General features: G+C 41.6%; 1 protein-coding gene across 5 annotated transcripts in view; it reads right to left on the bottom strand.

Annotated features, from left to right (window-relative positions):
• Nucleotides 1-4,314: 4,314 nt before the first annotated feature.
• Nfia (nuclear factor I A) overlaps nucleotides 4,315-25,201 on the bottom strand; it is a 361,350-nt gene continuing 340,463 nt past the window's right edge. For all 5 annotated transcript variants that reach the window (XM_027945000.2, XM_027944998.3, XM_071617895.1 and 2 more), the window contains one exon: nucleotides 4,315-11,725. In XM_027945000.2, coding sequence (XP_027800801.1) covers nucleotides 11,708-11,725 — 18 coding nt within the window. In that variant the 3' untranslated portion in view covers nucleotides 4,315-11,707. The remainder of the gene's footprint in view (nucleotides 11,726-25,201) is intronic.

The following is a 25,201-nucleotide window of genomic DNA, read 5'->3' as shown; positions in this document are numbered from 1 at the left end:
TCATCTTGTTCTCATTTAAGATGGAAACTGGATTTTTAAAAAAAAAAACTGCAGAAGGGGGCAAAGAAAGACAGGGTTTTATGTCATTTAGTAGGCTGTCCTTTAGCCTCCACTTTCCCTGTCAGGGAAAAAAAAATCAGCTGGGATGGGGTTAGTGGAGAATAGCTCCTGCAGCACCTTTTTCTTTGGCCCAGTTATTTTGCTCACTATTTAAAGAGTCAGGGCCCAAACACAAGGGGGAGTCCCTTGGTCCATCCCATGAACCATATATGCCTTGGGGTTGCATCCCATAGGGTCAACTTCCAAGGTCAGGAATATGTTTCCAATTTAATAGTAGAACATGTTGAACAATGCCATTGGGATGCAATATACAAAATCATAAGTAAAGCTCTTTAGAATAAATGACTCAGTTTCTGCAACAATTATTGCAAGGAAATAACAAAATGGGGGGGTATTCTGTAGATTCGAGGACTTAAGATTTATATGAACCACCTAGTGTATGAATCTTATTTGGATCTGTATTACACAAATTATTAAAAACTGTAAGAGAGTTGAAAGTATTACTTTCAACTCAATGTGTTACTTGATGATATCAAAGAATTATGGTTAAAATTTTGAAGTCTGAAGTGTACTTTGAATGTACATAAAAATTCATTGTATTTTAGAGATATATTCTTATATATTTACAAATAAAATAATATTATACTTGAGATTTGCTTCAAAACAATCTGAAGGTAGTTAGGAACTGGATGGGGTGGAGTGGGGCGCAGAAGTTGATTACTCATGATGGATAGTAGGAACATATGAGCTCATCTGTCAGGTTTTTCTATTTTGTACATGCATGGTATTTTTCCATAATTAGAAACAAATAATGTGATAGTAGAAATCAATTTTCCCTTTGTTTGACCAGAATTCCCTGTAATAGGATTTAAAATCCATACAGAGTGTGCCAGATGGAGAGCAAATGTGGAGTGGGTGACTATGTTTTGGAGATGAATTAGAAGCTATTTCATTCCTCACAAATCAAGGGACACCCTGGTTCTTCCTAAAGGCTGATGGGACCTTCACTATTCAGCCATATTCTTTTAGCAAAGAGCCAGAACTTGAAGGGTAAAAGCAATGACTAACATCATTTCTCTTGGTCTAATTTCCTTTTCTGTATGAATGATGGCTCCTGTGAATCCTGTTGAGGAAAATAGGAACCAGCCAGGTATGGTCCTTCTAGCTGGGTACTATGCAATCTACTCTTGTGTCAATGCTTGGATTTTCATCCATGTTTATTAAGTCATTGGATCTCTCCCTCAAGGGAGGAAGAGATTACTGTACTCATTTTACAAGTGAGGAAACTGAGACTCAAGAAGGAGTAATAATTTACTTAAAGCTGTGTGGCCTCTAAATGGTGGAAGTGAAACTCACACCCTGTCCTCTGGTTTCAAGTCAATCTTCTTTCACTATATAATACTGCCCTGCAGAGTGTCAGGGCTCCTCTCCTTGGGGATGAACCAAATAGCAATAGTTGCTACGTCATTGATAGTTGACTGGGTATTCTACGCATTAATTTCATTTAATCCTTTTAATAATCTTAGAAAGCAGGTACTATCCTTATTCCCACTTTACAAATAGGAAAATTGAGGGCCCTTATGTTGCAGAACTATGAGAAATTTTAAACCTAATTTGTTTGGCCTGAGATCCGGGACTCATTTTTTTTTTTTACTTCTTCCTACTTAGTTGAGGCAGATGTTAGGTGAAAGGTTTCAGAATTCACCCAAACAAGTTATGGAGATGACTAGAAGGAAGGGTTATGCCATCAGTGTAATGAAAGAATGCCTTATCTCGATATTTTGGAATCCAAATTTATTTAGTTAGAGCACTCACATAGCATTGAAAACATGCCAAGACCACTGCTAAACCACTGAACAAATTTGAGCTCATCAAATATCCACAGCAACCCCTGTGGTAATTAAATGTGGTTATAATTATTCCCATTTTACCAGTGGGGAAACTGAGGCGCTATGTGTCAACACCGCAGAGCTAATAAAATGCAGAGCTAATACAATGCAGAGCGAGGACTCAATCTCAGCAGTTTGCTACTGGAGTCCATGGTTTTGATGGCTACATGGTGACTCTCACTCCTCCCCCTACTTCACACCGCCTGTCCTAGAGTGTGGCAGTACAGGCATGGTTTTGGTTCGCTTTAATTCCAAATTCTAAACCTTAAATAATAAAGACCAAAATGAGGTACTGGCCAATTTGGTCCAGCTTAAACTGCAAGGCATGTATGTGTGAAACTGCTCAATTCACTTGAGTCAGAAATATGTTCTGAGGGCTGACTACACCTCTTTGAGAGCTGCCGTAGGAGTGGAATTATTAAATTTAATGGGATAAATCACCTACAGCACTTGACATATGAAAGAGTTCAAAACGCACTATTAATATCCTTATTAATCTCTGTGACCTGCTCGCTTCTCTCCACTCCACCTGGGACTCCGTGGCCCTCGCACAGTTCATCTGTAGCTCCTCAAGGGACTTCTCCACTCAGCCCCCTGCGCTCACCACATAGCTTCCTTCTCTCCTCACATTAGTCTGTAATAATGTTCTCTAGCCTTCGCTGAGGGCCGACTTTCCTTCCTGGTCCTCTTGGACTCAGGCATGGCCACGTGACTTGCTCTGGCTAATGAAATGTGAGCAGAAGTGGCAGGAGTGGATTCCAGGTGGGACTGTTCAACAATCCCATGTGTGTCTTGCCAATGCATCCAGCTGTTTCACACCGGGGGTCTGAGAACCAGGAGGGCCTGTGCAGAAGCCCCAGGCGACGCTTGACAGATAGGCAGAGATGAAAACCTTTATTGTTGAAAGTCAGAGATGTTGGGCTTGTTTGTATAGTGGCATATTTGGAGCCTAATCTGACTGATCCATGTTTGATAAAGCTCTCAGAAGGGGGGAAAAATCCTTACGTGCTGCAATGTCTTGACCTCAGTATCAAGCTTCATCTCGTACTGCATTTCCCTCCTTTCTCTGGTTCAGTCTTTCAGTCCCTCATAGGTGCCAAGCTCCTTTTGACTCCTCCCAGAGCACTCTTCCTCCCCTCTTTGGCCTGGTTCTCATCATACAGTCTCATCAGGCCCACACCGCCTCTGCAGCACTCCTTACAGCTACCTGCTTCCCTCTGCTGCGGTGCTTATTTTGTGCACTAGACTACATACTTGCTAAGAATTGATACCCATCTTTATTCGCTGTTTCTGGCCCCTGGCATAGTTTTCCGCACACAGTAGGCACTCAATAAGTATTTTTTTTGTGTAAACAATGGAATGAATATCTTATGGAGATGATAGGATGGCAGCTGGAGCCAAAATTCTTGAATTTGAATCCCACTCTGCCTATTAATCTCTCTATGCCTCATCTGTAACAAGGGGATAAAAATAGTCTCTCTCTCACAGGGTGGTGGTGAGGTCTAAATGGATTAGGATGCACGTGCTGCTTATTTGCTTCCTGTCTCTGTCTTCCAAGCTCACCCTTCTGCTGCTTTTGGGGGTTGGGACTGGTATTCCTCTCAGTATAGTTTCCAGACTCCCTGCCGGGTGGCTATCACTAGATGTGGCCCATGGAAGGCTCTGGCAGGCACCCGGGAGGAGTATGGAGAGGTGGAAAGGCTTCCTCGGCCTCAGGTCCTACTCACAATGCAACAGTCGCAGAGGACAGTTGTACCCATGGCCTCCAGCTCCTTTCAGCACCAGCTGTGCTTCACCAGCTGTGCCTTGCCTCCTCAGAAGTTCTGGTACTCTTGACCTTGTCCCCCAGGGTGGTTCTAGCACCATTCACCATGTTTCCTCAGAGGTCTGAGTATCAGCCATGTGGCATCCCACCCCTCCTCAAATGATCCAAGTATCAGTGGTGTGTGCTCCTCAGTACTTAGGTTCTGGTGACCCACTTTTGGTTGGTAGCTCCATGGTTGGTGGCTGTGCTCCATTTTATTAACATTTAGGCTATGTTAGAGGCCCCTGTTGGAAAACCTAGGGAATCCTATTCCTGATTCCTGATTGGGCCCTAACTGATGCCATACAGAGAGCCCTTAGAACAGTTATCAGGCACATGCTAAGTACTACGTGGGCAGGGAGTCCTATATTTGTCCGACTAGGTGTAAAACAACACTACCCATTAGAACACTGATAAGGACACTATTTGCCAGCCAGCCATCAAGGCTAACACAGATCCATGGTGCAAAAAAGACTGTTTCTGGGAAAAGATTCAGCGTATACCATAACTGTCACTCAACGACCCAGGCATGGTGTAAAGCAAATGACAACACAGCTTCCATAGCATTAGCAATTTTTTATTTTTCCTTTTTTGTTGCATAGGAAATGCAGTACTTGCTTCCAGTAATTGTATTGTAATGTGAGAAGGTGGTAGCACTAATGGTTGAATACAAGAGTTAAACTAATCCACACCAGCTCAAAAACCCTGTGGAGATTTAGTTGAATAAGAATGGACGCCCACAGTGATTCTCAACCAATTACAAATTTTCACAGAACACAGTAAAACTAAAAGGGTAACTATGAGAGTCAATACAAGTATACTAGAGGCACAGGGGGCCCGGCTCATAAAAACGAATTTCAGACCAAGTTATTAACACGGGGGGAGTTCAGTTTCACAATAGATTTCTTTTGCCACCACTGGAAGTGTTTAGTCTCCTCACCCCAACAATTTGAAATGAAAATCGTAGGTATTTTGAGTGGACAGTTTCCATGTGTGGTGGGAAAAGTCTCCAGTGGACTTGTTCTGGGGATAGGTCAGGGCGGGTAGGGGCACCATGGACTTGCCCTTGGGTATCTTCCCAAGGACCTTCTGGAAACCCGTGGACTCCTAGTCTATTCTGTGAGTGTTTCAGTGGCAAGGCTACCAAATGCCTTTGTGGTCACAGACTGTGGTCTGAAACTAGGGAGAAAAAAACGGAGCTGGCAGCTCTTTTACAGTTTCATCCCAATGTGGCCAGAGGCCTTATGACCTTTAATTGAGATATTAAAAAAAATTTAGACTATTACCAAGAAAAACACTAAAATTAAAAAAAATAAGAACAACACAAATACAGTCAAAGATAAAATAATACTTTTGTCATTTTGAGAAACTGAGCATCAAGCAGCAGGAATGATGTCCCAATTTGCTGGACACTGTCCTTGAACCACTGTAGAGATATGAAAGTTCACATTGTATAAGCAGAGGGGTGTTTTCTACCAGAAGGTGCTCTGGTTAGATCAGAGGGAGCACTGTCACCCTATATTTCTGTGGTCCAGACACATTTTGTAAATTTTGGTTTTTGAACCAAATTGCTCAATGAGTCCATATGGGAAACTAAGCACACAAGGAAGGTCTTACCTCATGGGCTGGCTCAACTATGGGGGGGGGTCCCCCTTAACTTTCTGAGCATTACTGGGATATTTTCCCTATACCCCGTGCCCTTAGTGTCTGTTTAATGTAACCCTTTGGGGAATAAAAGTCTGACTTAGGAGGAAAATAAGATAAAATTTATTTAATTTGGAAAGCAAGTCATTTCAAATTTAGAACAAAAAAGTATATTAAAAAAAATCCCGTGTTAATAGCAAACTTCTTTTTCTTATGAATCGGGCCCAAAGTTTGTACAGAGTTTTATTTCTGAAGAAAATATTGCAACTGTGCATGAAACTAAATAGCCACGTGATTTCTTAAAAGTTTTTTTTTTTTTTCTTTTTTGTCCTTTAATGTGAGAAGGTCTGGTGTGAAGACAGATCAAGCATGGGTACCTGGCCGAACACTGTCCATTGAGAAAATGTTTCTGTATCAGCATAGCTTCCAAAGGGTCAAGGAAATGTCCCTCACTTGGAAATGTTCTCAGAGTGGCTTCAGAGCAGAGTTCTTGAACTTCAAATGGTAGTTTTGAGACAAAAAATCTTGCCAGGTACTGATTTCTGAAACCAAACACCCATGCTTGCCCCTAGGAAAAAGAAAAGAAAAGAAAACAAACAAACAAACAAACAAAAACCCCGAAAACAAAACACAAGTAATACTGAATTTAAGTCAATGTATACCTCCAAAATACTGAAAACAACCGAAATCAAGAAAAGACAGAATTTGCGTTCTCAGTGAAATACCTTTAAACCTAGCTGACAAGAACCAAGTCAGAAAAAAAGACTAACATAACTTTGAGTAATATTCATACAGTTCACTAAGCATTATGGATAGCATGCATTAATATTGTACGGTTATTTTACATCACCTATACCAGAGGTCCTGACTGACAGACAGCGAAGGCTACCGGTGTAGAAAAATCTTACTTCAGAAGAGCAATATAATACAGATTTCACAGGCACTACATTTTAATATATCAGGTATTATGCTGGTTTTCTTATATTTCTTTCTGTCCTAAAGCTGGCATTATAACAATGACCAAAAAGGCAAGGATTGAAGTAAACGGAAAGTAGATACCAAAGTTGATATAGTTTTTTTTTTTCTTCAGATAGATTAGTGCATAGTTCTCATGCAGATAAACACTGCTATGCATTTACACTGTTGGAAAGCAGAGTGAATTGAGCCCAAGTTGTCACATTTGTGTAAATCATTTTGTCAGCCTGTAATAGCACCATGTAATGGATTTGCATTAAACATTAAATTGATCTCAGAATTGGTGACACAGTATTCACTACAGTTAAGTGCTATGGAATAGCTTCAATGTTACCTGCTATATATCAAAGCAATTTTCATCCCACTGCTTTTTTTTTTATTGGAAAAAATAAAAGGGAAACATACATGACACTAATTAGATAAATGCACAGCCTTGGACGTGGAGAAGGCAGAGCAGGTGGACTGTCAGACAATAAGTACATGCATTGACTTCAAGACAAAATGGCCTCGGCAGCCAATGGGGATGAAAGCTGTGCCCACGGGCAGAGCAGCTTCTGAGACCACCTAGGACAGGTCTGGAGGGTGGGCTTCGAGGTGCCCCTGATGCTCTCCTTACATTACCATGCCAGTTGTGTATTACATGTGTCCTATGGAGGCCTGCCACCCAGAAACAGAAAGAAAGGAAAGAGAAGCAGAGAGAGAGAGAGAGAGAGAGAGAGAGAGAGAGAGAGAGAGAGAAAGACCACCACCACCACCACTGTGGACAAAGATATTTCCAGACATGGATGTAAAGTATGTTAGATGACATTCTTAGAAACCACTCCCCCCAAAAAACAATCACAGGGGAACAAACGTTTTTTTTTTAAATCCAGATTTCATAAGTACTTCCTGGCACGGTCACTATAATAGAATCAAAGCATGCGGGGATCAGGGTTTGAAAAAGTGAAAGACAAGATTTTCTGAGATGGGTCCTGCATATTCCTGTGGGCTGACTGAATGTGTGACTAGAAAGTTTGGGTCCTTCACACTTCGACTGTCAGAAAATGAAGAGCACAAGCTTCAAGAGGTGTAACCCACAGGCCGCCCAGGAGCCCACCCGGACCTAGGCCAGGGTAGGGAATGAGCTGACAAGAAGTAACTGTCCTGCCAGGGGGTGAAGAAACAGAAAGCTCAGAAGGACGAAAAAGGCTGGGGATGGGTGTCAGTGAGTGGCAATAGGGGTGGGCCTCTGCCCTGGAAGGATCAGAAAAAAAGCCTTTGATGGTAGCAAGGGAAGGGGCCAAAAGAAAAAGTACATTGATAAATGATAAGAATTAGTGTTTGTGCCTCTGACTTCAGTTCCCAAAGAAAAAACATGGAGTCACTTGAGGGACTATCTTTGCCAATCTTGCTAATGCCATTTGATGGGGAGAAAATTCAAATGTGTCTCAGAATGGAGGGCTGGGCCTTCAAATGCTGATAGCTCTCAGTCTGTCTGTCTGCACACCCCAGGTAGCAAAGTCTTCCTCAAACATCTTTGCTCAGCTTTTAATCTAAAAAGCAACACACTCCTGATTGTTGGTGTTTCTTTTTTCCTGCTTGATCACACTGAACTACAGTTTCCTGCTGCTTTCTGGACAATGGAACATGAACAAAAATGTAACTTAGTGTACTTAATACTTAACCCCTGTTTGTTATCATCCTAGACTGCCTCCCTAATGTTTTAAAGCCTTTAAAACATTTTTTTTCCTGCAAATCTGTTCAGAGTTCCCTAATTTTAGCTTCATCAAACTTAATACAACAAAATACCTTCAAAAATACAGCATACCTGTAAAGTCCATTTACAATGGTTTTTCAGTAGACCTATACTTCTCAAGCATAGGAATATGCCATACCATTGAGAGAAAAAAAAATAACTGTATTTAAATACTTACAAAAAAAAAAAAAAAAAGGGAAACAGGAAAGTTTTAAACTTAAATCCAGTTCCCAAAGTGGGGGAAAAAAAAGAAAGAAAAGCAATTCTATGAACGCTGCCTTTATAATGAACAATCAGAAATTTCACTAGGCTAATTTGACAGAATTTTTTTCCTCATTTAAACAACATTACAAAAGTCCTGCATTATAAAATAGGGTAGAATAAATCAGTGTAATCAATAAAACTATACAACAATACAAATTACATATCTTCTGAGTGGGCAGTTTATTCTCTCTCTTTGCAGTCATGACTACAACATGCGCACTAAAAACAACTAGAACTGCCCAAACTATTGCTTAGTTTGTTTTGTTTTAAAAAAGGGTGCAATTTTATTGTATATACAACCAATTTACTGGTAATACCTTGGCTTATTGCAAGGTTCTGACAAAATGTTTGTCTAGGCTTTTTTCCCTTCACTGTGAAGCACTGAAAGCTGCTATTTTTTTTCTTTCTTTCTTTTCTGTTTTTTTCTTCCTTTTTAAAATTTTTTTTCTTTTTTTTTTTTTTTTTTAGTGCACATATGTCATAATAAAGTAATGCCCAGCTAAGTGCTATAGGGGAAGGCAAAGTATGCTGGCTGGCTATAGGAAGTGACACCGTACACTGACAATCACACCATACAACAGCGCCAAACGACTATTCAACCACTTATCAGACACATATGAAAATCCAAAATGTTTTATTTTATTTTTTTTTCCTTAAATAGAGATAACCAGTAAACAATTTTCAGAACTTGGAAGTTTAAAAACGTGCATATAAAAATGGGCATTATATACTTTTTATTGAATGTGGATTGACTGCAGTCTGCTAAGAAAAATGGGGTGTGGGAGCTGAAGAAAAAGGAAGTTGTCTTTTTTTTTTCTTTTTTTCTTTTTTTTTAAGGCTTGCTTGTGAAAGGAACAGTTGTAAAAACAAAATTGCTTGAAGCAGGGTCAGCTTAGTGCTTCACAGTTTGACTGCTTCTCTAAGAGGAGCCCTTCCTGCGCACGTGCATTCAAAAATCACAAAAAGTACAAAGACAAACACCTAAAACACACTGCGTCAAGTGCAGCACTGACTTTGGTCAAATTAAAAAAAAAAAAAAAAAAAAGGAAAAGGAAAAGAAAAATTAATAATTGCTAAGCTTTTTCTACATGATATAAGCAGGTATTGCATATTTTCATATATCTGGGGGGGGGGATAAGGAAGACTCCAAATAAATTGTAAAATGCAGCAACATCCAAAATACTGACATTCTAAGCATCTACAGATCTCAGCAATGCACTGCCACTGACCACACAGGACAATAACGACTACTCCTATCTGCGGGACAACTGACTTTCTATTGAGTTCTAGATGTTGAAACTGACGATGGCTGACATAAAAGTCACATTTACAAAAAGTGTCTCCAAATGCTTGACGAGGGAAAAACCCCTTTCAATAGAGGAGCATGTGCAACAATTCCACAAATAATCGCTATCCAGGGCAAGGCACATTGATATGGAATTTTTTGTTTTCGTGCAAATTAAGGAAAAAAAACAAAACAAAACAACATTGTTGGGGGGGGGGAAGATGAGGAGCAAAGTGTCTTCCCAAGAATTTCAGTTACTTGATTGTATAGGACAGTAGTAGAACCCTTCTGAAGGGCTGAAAACAAAGTTTAAAGGCAAGTGCCTAGAGGAGGGTTACCATATTGTGTCTTAATGCACTCTACTTTATCCTACGTTAACTATATAAAAATTAGTTACTAACACTAGAACATGCAGAGACTTCCTCTGATCAGCAGGGCCGCCAACCAGAACGTTTATATATGTATAGTTTAGGGAACCTTCTTGAAGTTGCATGGGAAGCAAAGGGGTGCTTCGCTGTCTGGTAGAAAAATCACTTGCACTTTTTTTTGTTTTTGTTTGTTTGTTTCTTTTTTTTCTCTTTTTTTTCTTTTTTACATAAGATACAGGACATTTGGGGGGTGCAAACTTTGTTTTTCCCTAACAAGTGCCCTTGATCTGAATGGGCACCAGCATTTGTGTCAGTATTGGTTTCATTATTATTATTATTATTTTTTCCCATAGCCCAGTTCAGGGACGCAAAGGTCTTTAAAACTTCTGGACAATCTCTGGTACCATGAGGTGTCTGATAACTGATAAATCCTATGTTGCCAGATACATGTAAAAATCTTCAGAATTGGCATGATTCATTATAATGACTTCTAGCTTATAAAATTAACAGATACCATGATTTCATTTTAGTTATGTGCTTTGATAACAGAAAATAATTAATTAGCATTTAATGTAGTTAACATATTGTGGTAAAAGCACCATTAGATTTGTTTTTTTGTTTTTTTTTTTAAATTTTCCTTCAGTTTTTAAAGGGATACAAGTTTAACAATAAAAAACATAAAAAGCAAAAATAGCTCCCCTTTTTTCTTGCAAGGCTGTTTTTTACCCCAATAATTTAGAGTCCTGGGGTGGAAGGACTTGAAAAACAAAAATAGAATTTTCAACAATCTCTATCTTACAAAGATATTTAGCTATCCAATGAAATTGCACTTTACTCAATTCAAAATTCGATTGTTTTGATTGATTCCTGTCAGTTTCTGTCAACACAGACCATCTTCCCCATTTCCATGTGAATTTTTGTGTCATTGTTGAAATTGTTGAAAAATGTTGTTGTTGTTTTTAATGTAAGTGCAGCATTTCAAAACTTTTAAAAAACTGAATAGTAGTAGTAGTTTGCCATTTTCGGAATTGTTCTGCAACGTGAGTGGATTCATTGTCCTTGCGGGCCATGTTATATACTTAACTGCTGACTGCTGAACCAAACCAAACTAAAAGAAAAATAAAAAAGGAACATAACTGCATTTTCTTTTTCCAATATGTTACAGAAAAACATTGCCCTTTGACTGTCCCGTAAGTTATATATTGCAGATCTCAGCTACTACAAAAGATTTAGTTCTCCATGTGCCTCTTGAATGCTCAAGAAGGATCACACCTGTGTGGGTAAATTCATGAAATACTGTGAAACAGCCAGGCTCCGTAAGGAAAGTGTGTTACAGCAGGAAGTCAGTGAGCAAGGGTAGTCCTCCGCTAGCCACATCACCTAATGCTCACGCTACCACGGAAACACTCCAAATGTTACAAAGCCCAACCATTTCCAGCACCATATGAGAAATTACAACAGTCCCTAAAGTATTTAAAAAAAAAAAAAAATCCCGAAAGGTTATGGCCTTTGCTGTTTGACCATAATGCTTGCTGTTTCCATGTACAAGTTGATTTGAATCGGTTTCTCTCCCCTTCCACTGACAGTGAAGTTGTAACCGCGCTGGGTTGAGGTTGCGTCCATGTTACAGAGTTGAGAAGGGGTCAGGTGGTCTGTCTGGTGGATGGTGGGACGCTGCAACTTTTATCCCAGGTACCAGGACTGGAAGACAAAAGGAAGAGCGCAGTTAGAAGGGCAGTTTGTGGGGCTGGGGTGTAGCTCACTTACACAGCGCTTGACTGGTGTGTGTGAGGCCCTGGGTTCTATCCTTGTCACAAAAAACCAAAAGTCCAGTTTGCAAAACAGCCTATTTTAGAAGTTGACCATCTTGTTGCTCATTCAGTTCTCAGCCTGGAATACAGAATATCTTCACCCAAGAAGAGCTGAGTGAATGGAGAATGGGAGAAAGAAGAGGTTTCATGGGGTAATTAATGGCTAGGTGACTTGGATGATTTTCAGTGTCTCCCCCCAATGAGTGGGCACACGTTGGGTGCCCACAGGGTGACTGCAGCATTCTTTAGCAGGCACAGGTGTTAGCAACAATGCCATGAATGAGGAGGTAAAGGGGGAGAAGCCCTTGGTCATCTCCTGGGTAATTTAGGGAAAGCCACTCATTTCTCTTACTCTCTCCTTCCTCTTATGTGTGTGAGGTCGACTTCAGGAAATAAATTAAAGCTCCTTTCAGTCCAATATTTCTAAAATAATATTTTCAGAAAGGACACATAATCATCAAAAAGGAGCAAGACTTCGCCTTGGTAACTGCCACTAGGTCCACAGGGTAAATGAGGCCATGCTTTTGTCCTTTCAGCATTTAAAGGTCTCCATGTCTGGGCCCAGCTACCTTCTCCTTTCATGAACCCATAGATGATCAGCTTTGAGTCATACTCCAGTAGGACATTACTTTATTTGCTGGCATTTCTTTGTCAGCAAAGAAAGTTAAGTTCGCTAAACAAAGTGACCAAGTATAGACTAATATCAGAGTCTTAAGTGAATTAGAAAGTATATGGCTTTTGCCAACTTTCCTCCGGCAATACCCTGAAAAATTCACTGCATTTGTCATTAGTCACTGAAAAGTGCCTCAGAGTGGGTCATGTGTGGATGATTCAGTCAGGTGAAGGCCTGGCCTTGTCCAAGAGATTCCATTAGGTAAAGTCAGGACTGGCTGAAGAATGGCTAAAAAAGAGCTACCTGGAGGTTGGTATAAGATTTCCTGGTTACACAAACTACCTTTGATTTCCAGAGGAGTTTAAAAACCCTCAGTCTAAAGTGAACAACTGCTCATCATCTGATGTTATTCTTCATCCACATGCTTTGAGGAAAACAATAGAGCCTCTTGTGTCCTGAAAGGAAATCATTCTGGCAACTACACATGGCCTACATCTAACTAGACCAAAGAAAGAAGAGGGAGAAAAGAAGGAGAGGGAGTCAGGCCCCCAAAGTGTTTTTATTTTTAGTAGGCCTCTCCTCAATAGCGGATGCTGATCCACGTTAGAACTGCATTCACACTTTAACAGAACACTCTCAAACTCTGAGTGCAGCAAACAATGCTCACAATTTCTGTTTGCACACTTTCTAAGGCAGTTGTAAAATTCCAGACTTCTTCAATGTGACAGACCGGTTAATTCTTAAAGCAAAGGCCTGGGACTCAGTGAGTCGGCAGGGGGAGCAGTTTTCCATACCACTGTCTCTGGACGAGACCTCAGGGCACTACAAAAATCTGCAGTGCCTCTGCACTTCTCTTAAAAAGCAAAGCAAAAAAAAAAAAAAAAAAAAAGTTTCTTCACACATCTTACTATTCAGTATGTGCCTTGCCGACAAGGTTACCCCAGAGCGGCTCTGTAATCCTTCACTGAAATAGGCTTTATTGATTGCTCTGGTCTATTGTTCTCTTTTCAAGTCCCCCAAGTTCAAGTTCATCCTGGTGTTACATCATGTCTGGTTGCTAAGAGCAACCAGACAGACCCAGACGTGACTATCATTAGCAAGAAACCCTCCGCTCTCCTCCCACCAACCTTCCAGTGGTTCTGACGTAGCAGGCCCACTGCAAACACATTGAAGTATTTATTCTGCCTAATTTATGACCTACACAGCAAGCAAGACCCCCACTCCAAAAACCAACACTGTTGTATATTTAATTAATCTGTCTTTCTCCGGCACTTGGGAAAGTTAGACAAAGGACTAATTATTGTGTTTCACTCTCCACACTTTTCTTTTGGGGGGTGAATATTTGCATGGGAAAGAAAACTACAAGGCCCAGCTTTGGGCCCCTCCCCTTTTTCTTTTTGCCCTATTGACATTTCATGAAATACTTTAGCTGCTTAAGGGAATTAGGAAAAAAAATGCGATGTGAATGTTACTCCTTCTGAGTTGGTATTCAGTAACACAAATCAACTCATGACATGTTTAAATTTAAATGCTAACCACACACTCTCAGAGTTACTTTAAAGGTTAGTTTTTAATCAATAGAAGTTGCTGACTCTGGGTTTTTGAGCTGCATGCTGCAACTCTTGGGCTTTTGTCTAACCTTAAAGCTTGCGAACTTTCTTTCCTTGAGATGATTTTAGCAATGATTTGCAGACAGAAGGCTATTGTGTTCTGACCAGCAACATGTCAATAGAGGAGCCAAGCTGCCCTGTGGTGGGGTGTCAATATGACTCCTGAGGCAGGGGTTGGGGGTCTTTAATAACCCGTGAAAAAACCTTAATTAACCCTTTCAGGCCCAAACCAAAACCTATTCTTCCACTTTTTTACTCCTGTAATTTGACCATTAGTACTTATTTCAACATCACACTAATCTTCATGACAATTAACCCGGCTACTTGACCAGGATCTTCCAGAAGGGGAAGTCAGGGAAACCACACCAGGAACCAATCTTTCTTTCTTTCTTTGGCAGAAATAGCACATAAACAGTTCTAATAATAGTAAATTCATCCATTTCACCAAATTTCCTAATGATCAGTTTGCACTTGAAGATTCTCATAATCTTTCTGTGACAAGTGTGACAGCCACACATGGATAAGCCTCTCGACTTCTGTGAACTTCCATGAACTGCAGAAACACCAGATGGACAAGACAACTTTTGGAAAACCTATTTTCTTGTGTGATATTTTCTTTTAATTTTCATTATGCAAGCAGGGAAAGTTTCAAAACATTCATTGAAGAATGATTCTGCCTATTTTCTTCTTGGGCCATACAGGAAATATATAAAAGAAATCTGAGATTGTTAAATTGTTGGGATTGAATAGCAAATCACTGGGAAAATGTTGACACATTAAACAAAATTCATTTATGGAGAGTCAAAAAATCTTCTTGAGACATTTACTGACATAAGCTTAGGTTTCATATGGTTTCTGCCTTCATACTTTATAGCCCCTTAATCTATTCTACTGTAGCCAGATGGACTACAAAGGAATCTCTGTCCCTTATCTCCTGTGAGTTGCAATATTACAATACAATATTGGATGATGTTATCTTGATACATTTACATTAAGGAAGTAAACACAGAGCTTTGATCTATTTTTTCCCCTCAGGAACATTCAGCTACAGTTGTTTTGGAGGTCCATAAATCCACACTCCCACAAAGTCTCTGGTTGGGTACAATTAGTCAGTTACATTCCCAATGCCTAGAGCTTGTGATGTACTGGGGGTGGGAGGGGGGAACTGTCCTCTTTCAGTGTTCAAGGTGAAACATCAAAAGAAATCTGCAGTCCGGGACAAGAGCTCAGCTTTCCTTCTCTCCAGTCAGATGAAGAAGTAATCTCATCAGGTTGGAAAGTGCTGACTAAGGATTTAATAAAGTGCCTGCAGATGTGGCGTCTCTAAGGTATTCAACTCATGTAATGCAAAACAGCTCCACGCTGAATGTGCTTATAAAATTTCATTTAACCATTGCAGCGCGACATTTTTTTTTTTCCCTTCACAGTTCTCTATGGAGTTTTATCACACCTCCCGCCCTTTAATTTACAGCTCCACGAAAGTTCGAATCCCATTCTGCCTGAATTCTGGAATACACAGTATTTTAGGAACCACAAACAGTATCTATTCGACTGCATCCTAAACAGGAAACCTGGAATGGCAGGCCAATCTGACAGTGCCAATCTGTTTCATTTCTTATGCCTCATGGAGAGCAATTAGGACACTGAGACCATTTTCCAAAGTTGGGTCATGAGGTACTGAAGACGAGATGGGTGAAGCCAAGGGACTCAACTCCTTAACTAATGACACACATTCCAATGTGTAGGGCAACTTCTGAAAAAGCCTTTTATAGCTTTTACAGAGAGGGCAGGATGCACATTTTAAAAACAAAAAGAAATATGTCTCTCTGAGATAGTTATATTTTCACTTGAACCAAAAGGGGAAACAAAAAGATAGGGTGCTGAGGGTGGGTGTGTGTGTGTGGAACAGACTGTGACAGGGCAGAATCTGTTTTTCAAATTAAAAAGTTAAACAAAAGGCCTCAAGGGCAAAGTTTAACACTGCGGAAGGAGGTTGTTAATGTGGAATCCAGAACTGGGTGTGACACTTTGCTTTCTTCTCCTGGCAAGGTGGGTTATTTAAGGACATTTACACACATAAAACGGAAACACAAAAATACAGGGAGCTTCTCCCCCACCTCCCAGGCTCAATTCCCCACCGGCCCCCAAAGAGGATGCTGCTAACTAAGACTGCATGAGTCACAGTCACCATTTTGCCTTTTCTCTCAAGGCTACCTCTGCTGGGTCACACTAATCCAGTTAGCTATTTTTGGCTTCCTGCTCTTATTTGGATGAACTAAGCTCACTACTGATTATGAATGAGTTGTCCTTGGCAAACCAGCCCCAAACCTGGTAGTCCCCTCTCCCCGCTCCAATACGATGGAAGTAAATTGGGCCTCGGAGTATGCCCAGAGCTTCTCCCATTAGTATCAACCACTTGGGAGCATTAGTCACTCATTCAGTGAGCACTTAGGGCTGATTGTGTGCTGGGTGCTAGAGATACAGGCTCAGGGGATTCTGTGAATAAAATACATATGGTCCCTGCTCTTGAGGATTTTATTGTCTAGCAGGAAGAAGGGGCTGGATTTTAGACTTCCATACTCTTCCCAATATCAGAAATCTTGCTTTCCTCACAGTAGGATCTTTGTAAACTGAAGAGGCTGATATGTACTGTCAGAAGGACTCGGACTCAGGCCCTCTCTTCCCACTGACTCCCTGTGTGACTCCAAGTAAAGCCGGCCCTGTTCCCGGGAGCCCAGGGGATGGCCGTGAAGGCCATTCTGCAGTTGGATGCAGAATGTGAGAGGAAGGCGTTGGCTTCCATGGGTTCCTTCTGAAGAGAGTGGCAAGCTATACTCAGGTGTTAGTTATTGGTATTGCCAGCCTTGGGCTTTGATCTCCGTGGTCATTTTTCTTGTCTGATTTTATTTTGTTAATTAAAGAAAGCCTGTTTTCAATAACTCTAAACCAAGACTTGTTTATTGTACAGGAAACTATTAAAACATTAATGGGCTGTGAGTGGCCCTGCTCACCTTAGTGGCCTTATCTTTCCACCACTTGTACTCAACACTTGTGTCCTGTTAAACTTCTTTTAGATCCCCAAAGCCAAGTGCTTTCTCCCTGTTGGGCCTTGGAACATTCTGAGCCTCTTCCTTGGCTTTTCTAGCACTTTGCTCATCCTTGGGTTCCAAGTTACATGTTCCTTCCTCTGAGAGGTCTTCTTAGGGACTTTACCCACAGGGTTCACCTGTCATGGTGGCTGAACTATAATAACCTGTTTTTTTCCTTAAGAAAGATGCCTCCCTTCTCAGGTGTGGCATCCCCAGTGTCCGGCACACAAGGTGCCTGACAAACACCATTGAATAAGCAAGGAGAAACATGCTGCATACAACTTCCCAAAGCCAGGCATCTCTCACCCAAGGAGGGTAAAGCAAGGCCTCTAGATGAGTGACTCCTGGCCCAGTAGGGCCACATCCACACTCACACCACATGCTCACGCCTCCCCAAATGACAGGCACTCTCCCTGGAGAAACACAAGACTTCACAAGCCGCCCCAGGCAGTTCTGACAGAAGAGCTGCTGCATTGGGCCGAGCGTGGCCCAGCAGGTCAGCAGCATGTGTAACAGTTCTGTAACATGGACCGCTGCCTGCTTGCTACGAGCACAGAGCCGTTGTCCAAACCACCACTCCCTGGAGAATGGCTGTGCTGCTCCCAGCCAAGACCTCCGTTTTGGTTCAAACCTCAAGATGGGAAAACACTAATCTTTTTACCCAATAAGCCATCCGGTACCTCCAAACCTTGAGAGCACACACAATCCAATTATGCAGACAGTGTTCCAAGGTCGGAATCTTTCACCATATCCCAGGCTGCCCCGGTGTTCCTTACCACCAAGTCAATTTTTCTTTTGGTCTCCCTTTATGTTCTCATCGATTAATCTTTTACCTCAAGAAACCAAAGACTTATGGATTAAAAATCGTACTATGACCCACTGGCATTGCTCTGAAGACTAACTGGAGGGCTGCGTGCATGGTGCAAAGATCTAGAACTCTGAAGTCCACATTACAGGAAGACTAGCGCCAGCACTGTTACGGGTTAGTTAGATGACCCTAGGGAAGCTAGTCAGCCCCTCTGAGTCTCAGTTTTCCATTCTATGAAATGGAGATACCAACTTTATCCATCTGTGGGGATTAGATGAGATGATACCCGGTCAGGGGCAAGGACAGAAAACCAGAAAGCTGGAGTAGACAGGTTCTCTAACTATAAATGGGTCTGGGACCTTAGGATCCCCCTGAGACCTAAAGAGGACCATTTTCCTAGCAAAGTTATCGCTTAACAAGGCACTTTCTCTTATTTAATGATATAATTCCTTAGTTAAAAGTAGCAGCTGCGTCAGTTCCCTTTCCCCAGTCGCAAGAGAAAGTTCTTGAGAAAATAAAAATCTGTCTTTAATTGCAGTATTAAAATCAGAGCGGCGAAACCAACAGCACAAAAGGAATTGGCTCAAGTTTATGAAAGGCATTTGGGCCCTTGCCTTGCAAGGCTAACTGAGCCTCGGAGGTTGGGGGTGAGGGGGAAAGGGGAGGGAGGGAAGGAGTAGTCAGGCAACCAAGTGGGACAGAAACAATCCTATTTTGGTTTTTGTTAGCGAATGGCATACTACATAGATCAGAGACTTCTTATAAAATACAAACCCCCACTGTACACAAAGCACAGGAAAATGTGAGGAAAAAAGGGAAAAACTAAAAGCAGCTTAGGGTGTGTTAACGCTGCTATTCTGTCAGCTTAAAGAGTATTTTATGCTTGATCAACAGCTCTTTTTTATTGTGCTTTTCTTTCATTCATTCAAGACATCAAAGCCGGGCACCACCAGCGTACCTGCCCTTCTGGAGCCGCTTAGGAGGAGGTTCTAATGAAGCCCGACTCTGGGAGCCGGAGACCCCCGTGGACACGGCAGTTCAAAGGGAATATTTCAACAATGATTACATTTTGTAAATCTTTTTATGAAAGAGACAGCTTATTTCCTGCTTTTTCATGAAAAATAGATTCTGTCCATTAAAGTGAGCCCGCGCCACGGAAGCTGCCTGAGATCTGAGGTGCAGCGTGGAGATTAAGGGGACAAGGACCCGATGAACTCGTCCAGTGCGCCCATCTATTGGGCCAGGATGGCACTGCCGGATGTGCTGGGCGGAGCCCAGACAGTGCGCTGGATGCTGGGCTGTGGGAGAGGCGGTGACAGCGGGGCTGGGTGGTTGTCTTCTCACCTTGGGCCTTGTGTTTATGATCCGTTCTTTTTTAACTTTTTTGACTCCACAAAGGCCAACAAGATATCAAGAGGCATCAGGCTGCCCCTTGTATCACATAAGCGCAAGACCAAAGACTTTAGTTATAGATTCATTAAATGCTGTATTTTCATGCCCTGAGATGGGACGAATTCTTCTCCATATGGGAAGTTGGCCATAAAAAGCTGGCTCTGCTCTCAAGACACAATGCTGGCTTCATTAGTGCCTAATGTCTGCCCCAAAGGCAAAAATAAAGGAGCGGCCCAGCCCTTTGTAAGTTTTGATTTCACATTAAAATCATCTTTTCCCTAGGTTTTTTTTTTTTTTTTTTTTGGCAGGGAGAGCATTGTGGGGAGTGGGGAAGGAAGGGAATATGGTTTCCTGGGGAGCTATGAAATGAAAAAATGTATGTTTTCTACACATTGGATTCCAATTTTAATTAAATGCCTGTTGTCTAACAAGTGCAGACAGTCACACTTGGGGTTGGCCCAACGGTGGCCCAGGGAGGTAACCTTTCTGTTTAAAGAGAGAGGCGTGGGAGTGGAGGTCGGCGCTCAGCAGAGCGTGGCCCCATTATAATAATGATTCTACTGTGTGCTTCCTCACTCCTGCTCTTCCCAAGCATGGCTCAGGTCGCAGCGAATCCATCAGGAGGTCTGACTGTTTGCACTGTGCAGGTAGATACAGTCCAAAAGGGGAAGAACAACATTACGGTGAAAAGTCCAGTGGCTTCAGAAATTCTCCAAGAGACACCCTGTAATACAATTCCAGAAGAGCCGCTCCCTTGCCAGAAACAGATTCCCGGTCTAACCTTTCCAGCCAGGGAGGCCTTCCAAACGCTGGGCAGCATCTGCCCCTTTGGGCTTCTTCACCCCACTGCTCACCGCCCACACCCCTGGCCCCACACATAGGTCTTTGCTTCTTCTGTACTTTACCCCTTCTCTGCGCCCTGTCCCTCTCCTTTCCTTTTTGGCCCCCTTTTCTTCCTCCTCCAAGTCTCTCCTGCCCTGCACACCTGTGACTGAGCTGCTCATGAGAATGAGGTCAGACCCTTGCCCTCTCAAGGAGTGTCCAAAACCGACAGTCCAAGGCAGTGAAGGAGAAATGGAGCTGCCAGCTCCAGCCACCTCCCTGAGCAGCCGGAAGAGGCTTCCATAGTGAGCCACGGAAGGAAGTTAGGCTGGGAGGCGGAACCTGGCAGAATGTGGAGGAAGCTGCAGCACGGCAGTGCTCAGATCCAAGAGAACAGAGAGTGGGGGACAGTGAGGTGCGGCTGAGGGCTGGACTGCCCGGCATGGGTGCTGGACCAACCCCAGCCCAGATCCTGGTGCTGTGGGGCCCAGCACCTCCTGAGACCTCTCTGGTTGTACCTCACAGATTCCGTTCCTTTACCTTTCTTCACCTTGCTTTAGATTCTTGGTTGTCTGTGACTCGTTCACAGTGTTAGATGTGTCGCCAACTGGGGTGAAACTGGGCATATCCCTCACTGAGGTTAGAGTGAGCCTGACCATGGGAAAAGTCCGATCATGGGATCAGAGACCTAAACCCTGCACTGCGGGACATCAGGGGTCCAACTTAACTTCTCTGCACGCCAGGCCTCAGTATCATACCAGTTATACAGCATCTGAGGGAGGACATAAAACGCAAAATGGCTTTGAAATATTAGCCTAAAATCTAAGTAAGCAGCATCATATGGGAAGCACCAGTGTGATCTGGATGGGGGGCTGGAGGTCAGGGTTTCATCTGAGCCAGGAGTCCTGGCTAAAAACATCGATTTTTCCATAGTGCTTCCCTGAAAGCCCAATCCAGGAACTGGTGAACAATGCTTTCCTCCTCCTTCTGAAAATGTGGTAGGATTTAGGTTTTAACAGCAAGACTTGTCTTTGTTACGACGTGACTTGCAAAACAAACTTACATGGGAGAGTTGCAGTTTCAAATGACGGTATTTTTTTTTTTGTTTGTTTTTAATGCTGAAATAGCAAATGCTTTTTATGTTTGGATTTATTTCCTTCTAAATGTGAAGATTAAATTTACAACCAAGCAATATTCATTATTACAAATAATTAGATTCTTTCTAAGTATCTACAGGATGTACGTGGGTGGGTGCAAGGTGAAGTTCCTGCAAACCTGCATCCACAGTCTCTTGAAGGGTCTTACCAGTGATTTGGACACGTACGTAACATATGTGATTGGTACAGCCACTTGGCTTTCCTGGAAGGGATTTGCTTCTTGGAGAGAGGTAATATCATTCTAACACAGAAAATTTAATTTATTTTTTACCTTTTTAGTAATGACTTTTGAGATGGAGGAGATCATGCAAGCAAAGATTGTTGAAGACAGATTCAAGAATGTGTTTTCTAAAATCAAGCATACAAGCAAATTTGTTCTCTCTTGGTTTTTGATAAATTCCATTTGGTTAGTGCTCTATGAGTAACTGAGATACAGGAATCCACTCAGAACACACACACACACACACACACACACACACCACAGTGCTAGTGTGGAATAGCCCTACACTTCTACAGTCGCTTTATTATCATTTAATAAAACCAATTAGGAATTACATGACAGTCATATGTTTATAAGTTCTTCATGATCTTTTCCCCTTGTTAAATGACCATATGGATAGGAGATCCTATTATTTATTTTGCCAGAATGTGGCAGGTTCAAATGATATAGATTCACTTTCATTCTGATTCGGCAATCACAAACATCCTGCAGACATGCCAACTTGTGCTCTTCTAGAAGACAGTTCAATTAAAAAACACTTTGAGATTTTTCTTTCTGTTAAAGAAGTGAATCATCTGAGCTAAAATATGACTTCCTGTTTGACTGCATCAGCCTTTTTGTATTGTTCTCCAGGAACACGTTTACGAGTTCAAGTTCAGGTTTAAACTAAATAAAACACTCCTCAGGAGTTTATAACTGAGCCTCATTTACATGTGCTCCCTCTGAACTCTGCCGGCGCAGTATGCCAGTTTCCAAGGCTTGGTAAAGGAATGTTTTACAGTTGGAATCCGGACTGCTTTCTCAGGCATTGCAGACCCCTCAGAGGCTGCGCTGCATGGAGCTCTAGTTGGTATTAAATGTTTCTTCAGATCTACCACAGAGGCAAGCAAAGAGAAAACAGGGCAGGAGCCAACAGAACTGGATCTTCTCAATTTTCCCTGTAAAGCTTTTGAGTTAACATTATACTTAAAAGGTGAGCCATGTAGATTCTAGAGGTATATTCTAGACCTCCATAGCCAGTGTGATTTCAAGTTTTACTTCAGTTATTTTCATCTCTTCATGGATGTGGCCAATGCACATTTATTTTCTTCAGATGTAAAAACCAGGGTTTGCTAAACTCTTTTTCTGCCTTTAAAATGAAATTGAAAAGAGCTATGAAGAGAAATGCTCCCAGCCCCAAAGCGATTCCATGGTATGTTTACCAAAACCCTCAGAGATTTGTGAGGTCAAAGAGAGCTCAGGATTGTCCAGTTAATAAAGGTGGGCCAGAGAGGAAGAAATGGTTGTTTTGGGTCTAGAAACAGGATAAGCCAAAGGAGGGGTTCTGGGGCACCCAAAGGGAAGTAATCTGGGCAAAGCTCATTTCCTTGCTGGTTGAGGCTGAGAATCAATCTCATCATTAAGCAAGGGTCCAGAAGTTCAGAGAAGCTAGCCATGGTAATGGAAAGGCAGTAGGAAAAAAAAAAAAAAGACAATGGACTCTGTCTCTCAGATTCTTTCTGAATCTGAGTTTATCAAGCAAGACTGGATACATCACTGACAAACTGGCCAAGCTAACAGTAATTGTTCCCTTAGGGCAGTGCCTAAGGGGAACCCTGGTTTTTACATCTGAAGCATCTCTTTGTACCAGAGCAGCTCTGCCCTGCACATGAGCATCCTCAGCCAAGGCCAACCCCTTAGGTTGTGGAGCTCCCAGTTCTTAGGTTCAGCAGCTGCATTCCACAGGGTGATATGAGATGACTTCAATAAATGGCTGGAAAATAAACGCTGCTATGGGGTTCAGAGAAGAGCCACACAGCTGAGGGTGGAAGGGCTCAGAGTCCACAGTGAATCTAGATCTCAGTTTGCACCTCTGTTGAGAAGGGATTAAGACCAACATCTTAGCTTGGTGGTGGAGAGGAGGAAATGAAACAATATATAAAAGTGTTCTATCTTGTGACAAAAATCAGTTCCAGGAGGCCAGAGCTGATGCTTTATTTTTGAAGTGAAGGGAAGGATTCCTTTCTGCCTTGGGGAAGACAGAAATCTCATCTTTATGTGCCAGCTCAGGGACTTTTCTTATCTTAGTATAATAACAGCACAAAGCATACTGGCTCTATGCTGGGATTCGATTCCTTCCCTCCGCCCCCCCGCCCCCCGCCCCATTCCCTGAACTCAGTCTAGTTCAAATGCTGAAAACGTCCAGGGGTTCTTAAAACCAAATTATAGGCAAATATGGTTCCAAATCAAATCCTTTCTATGAACATGAGGAGTTTCTTCTATGGAAAAAAAACATGAATAAAAGTGGGATTGATTAGATGATGTGCTGAGAAGCAGTGACACTGGATTCTTTTGGGGCATCAGTTTAGATATGGTGATTGGGCAAAATCAGGACTCACAGCTCTTAGTCTCAGTCTCAGTCTCTCAGTCTTTACCCAGGACTGATTGACCAATCTACAAAAATATGATAATTTGCAGGTAACATATTCCCCACATTGGTCAAATCCCAAATGTTTTTTTTTATATTTCTCTTTCATAAATATTGAAATAATTTTGGTTCATTCTCCACTGTTCTTTGGATCCCTGACTTTAAGGGTTACTGTAGGAAACAAATCAAGCATAACTGCCAAAATAGTTATTATTATTATTAACAAATAATAGCAACAAATAATTTTAACAAATAATAGTAATTATTTTTAAAACAACTCTGGAAAATGGTGGATGGGAGGTGTTTGAAACTCAAATGGTTTGCAGATTTTCCTAAGGATTTAATTTATCCATGTGGATCCTAATTGTTTTGAAGACAAAATAATTTGATATTTGATAGTTCAAAAACATTCTGCATTTCTTGATGTGTAGGTAGGTAATTCAGATCTCCTATTATTTAATTTATACTGGATCTTTTGGTAAAATAGTAGTCTCATCCTTCTATAATTTTATTTAAGTAACAGAAGGCACCAAATTTGGAAACATGCTCAATTGATAGAGCTCTCTGGAAGGGAGTGGATGAAGAGAGCAAGCTATTTCTTTGATGCAAATTAGGAGTGGCCTTCTTTTTCAACCTAGCTTAGAGTTAGCAGGTGGTTGGAATTTCCCATCTTACTATGGGGCTTAATTCTGTAGTTGGTTCCTATGCAAACCAAGCAGCCAGAAAGGGGTGCAAGGAGATAGTCCACATTTGACAGTATTGACCCCAGGGCTGAGAAGCATTAGTGAATTCCATAAGGAGTTTCATCCAGCAGCTCTTGGTTTACAAAGGTCACTGTGATGCAAAGCCCAGGGGATGAGCCAAGCAAATTGTCTTCCTGGAAGATGGTGGGGCAGGGGAAAGGGCAACCATGATGCTACTAGGAGGGTGGTGTGAAGAGAATCTGGTACCTCTTTAGACTTTGACAGAAAAAAATATTGGGGTAGAGGCCAACTAAGAGATGCAGCATGGCCCTAGCTGAATGGTAATGATGTAACAAAGAGTAGCATTCAGCACTATCCAGATACCAGAGAGAACAATTGACAGATATTAAAATCATTATAAGATGTGAAATTAGATCTCTCACTGCTTCATTATCACTATATTTCATAATATTTGTCTAGAAAGGCACACAAAGCCTATCAGGTTAAATTAATCCTAATGATCAATTTTAGTTTTATTCTAATTAAACAATTTCAATTTAATTAA

The sequence above is a fragment of the Marmota flaviventris genome, chromosome 10 (assembly GCF_047511675.1).
Source record: "Marmota flaviventris isolate mMarFla1 chromosome 10, mMarFla1.hap1, whole genome shotgun sequence".
Taxonomy (NCBI): domain Eukaryota; kingdom Metazoa; phylum Chordata; class Mammalia; order Rodentia; family Sciuridae; genus Marmota; species Marmota flaviventris.
Note: the sequence above shows the minus strand (reverse complement) of the source record. Positions and strands in the feature narration are given on the sequence as shown.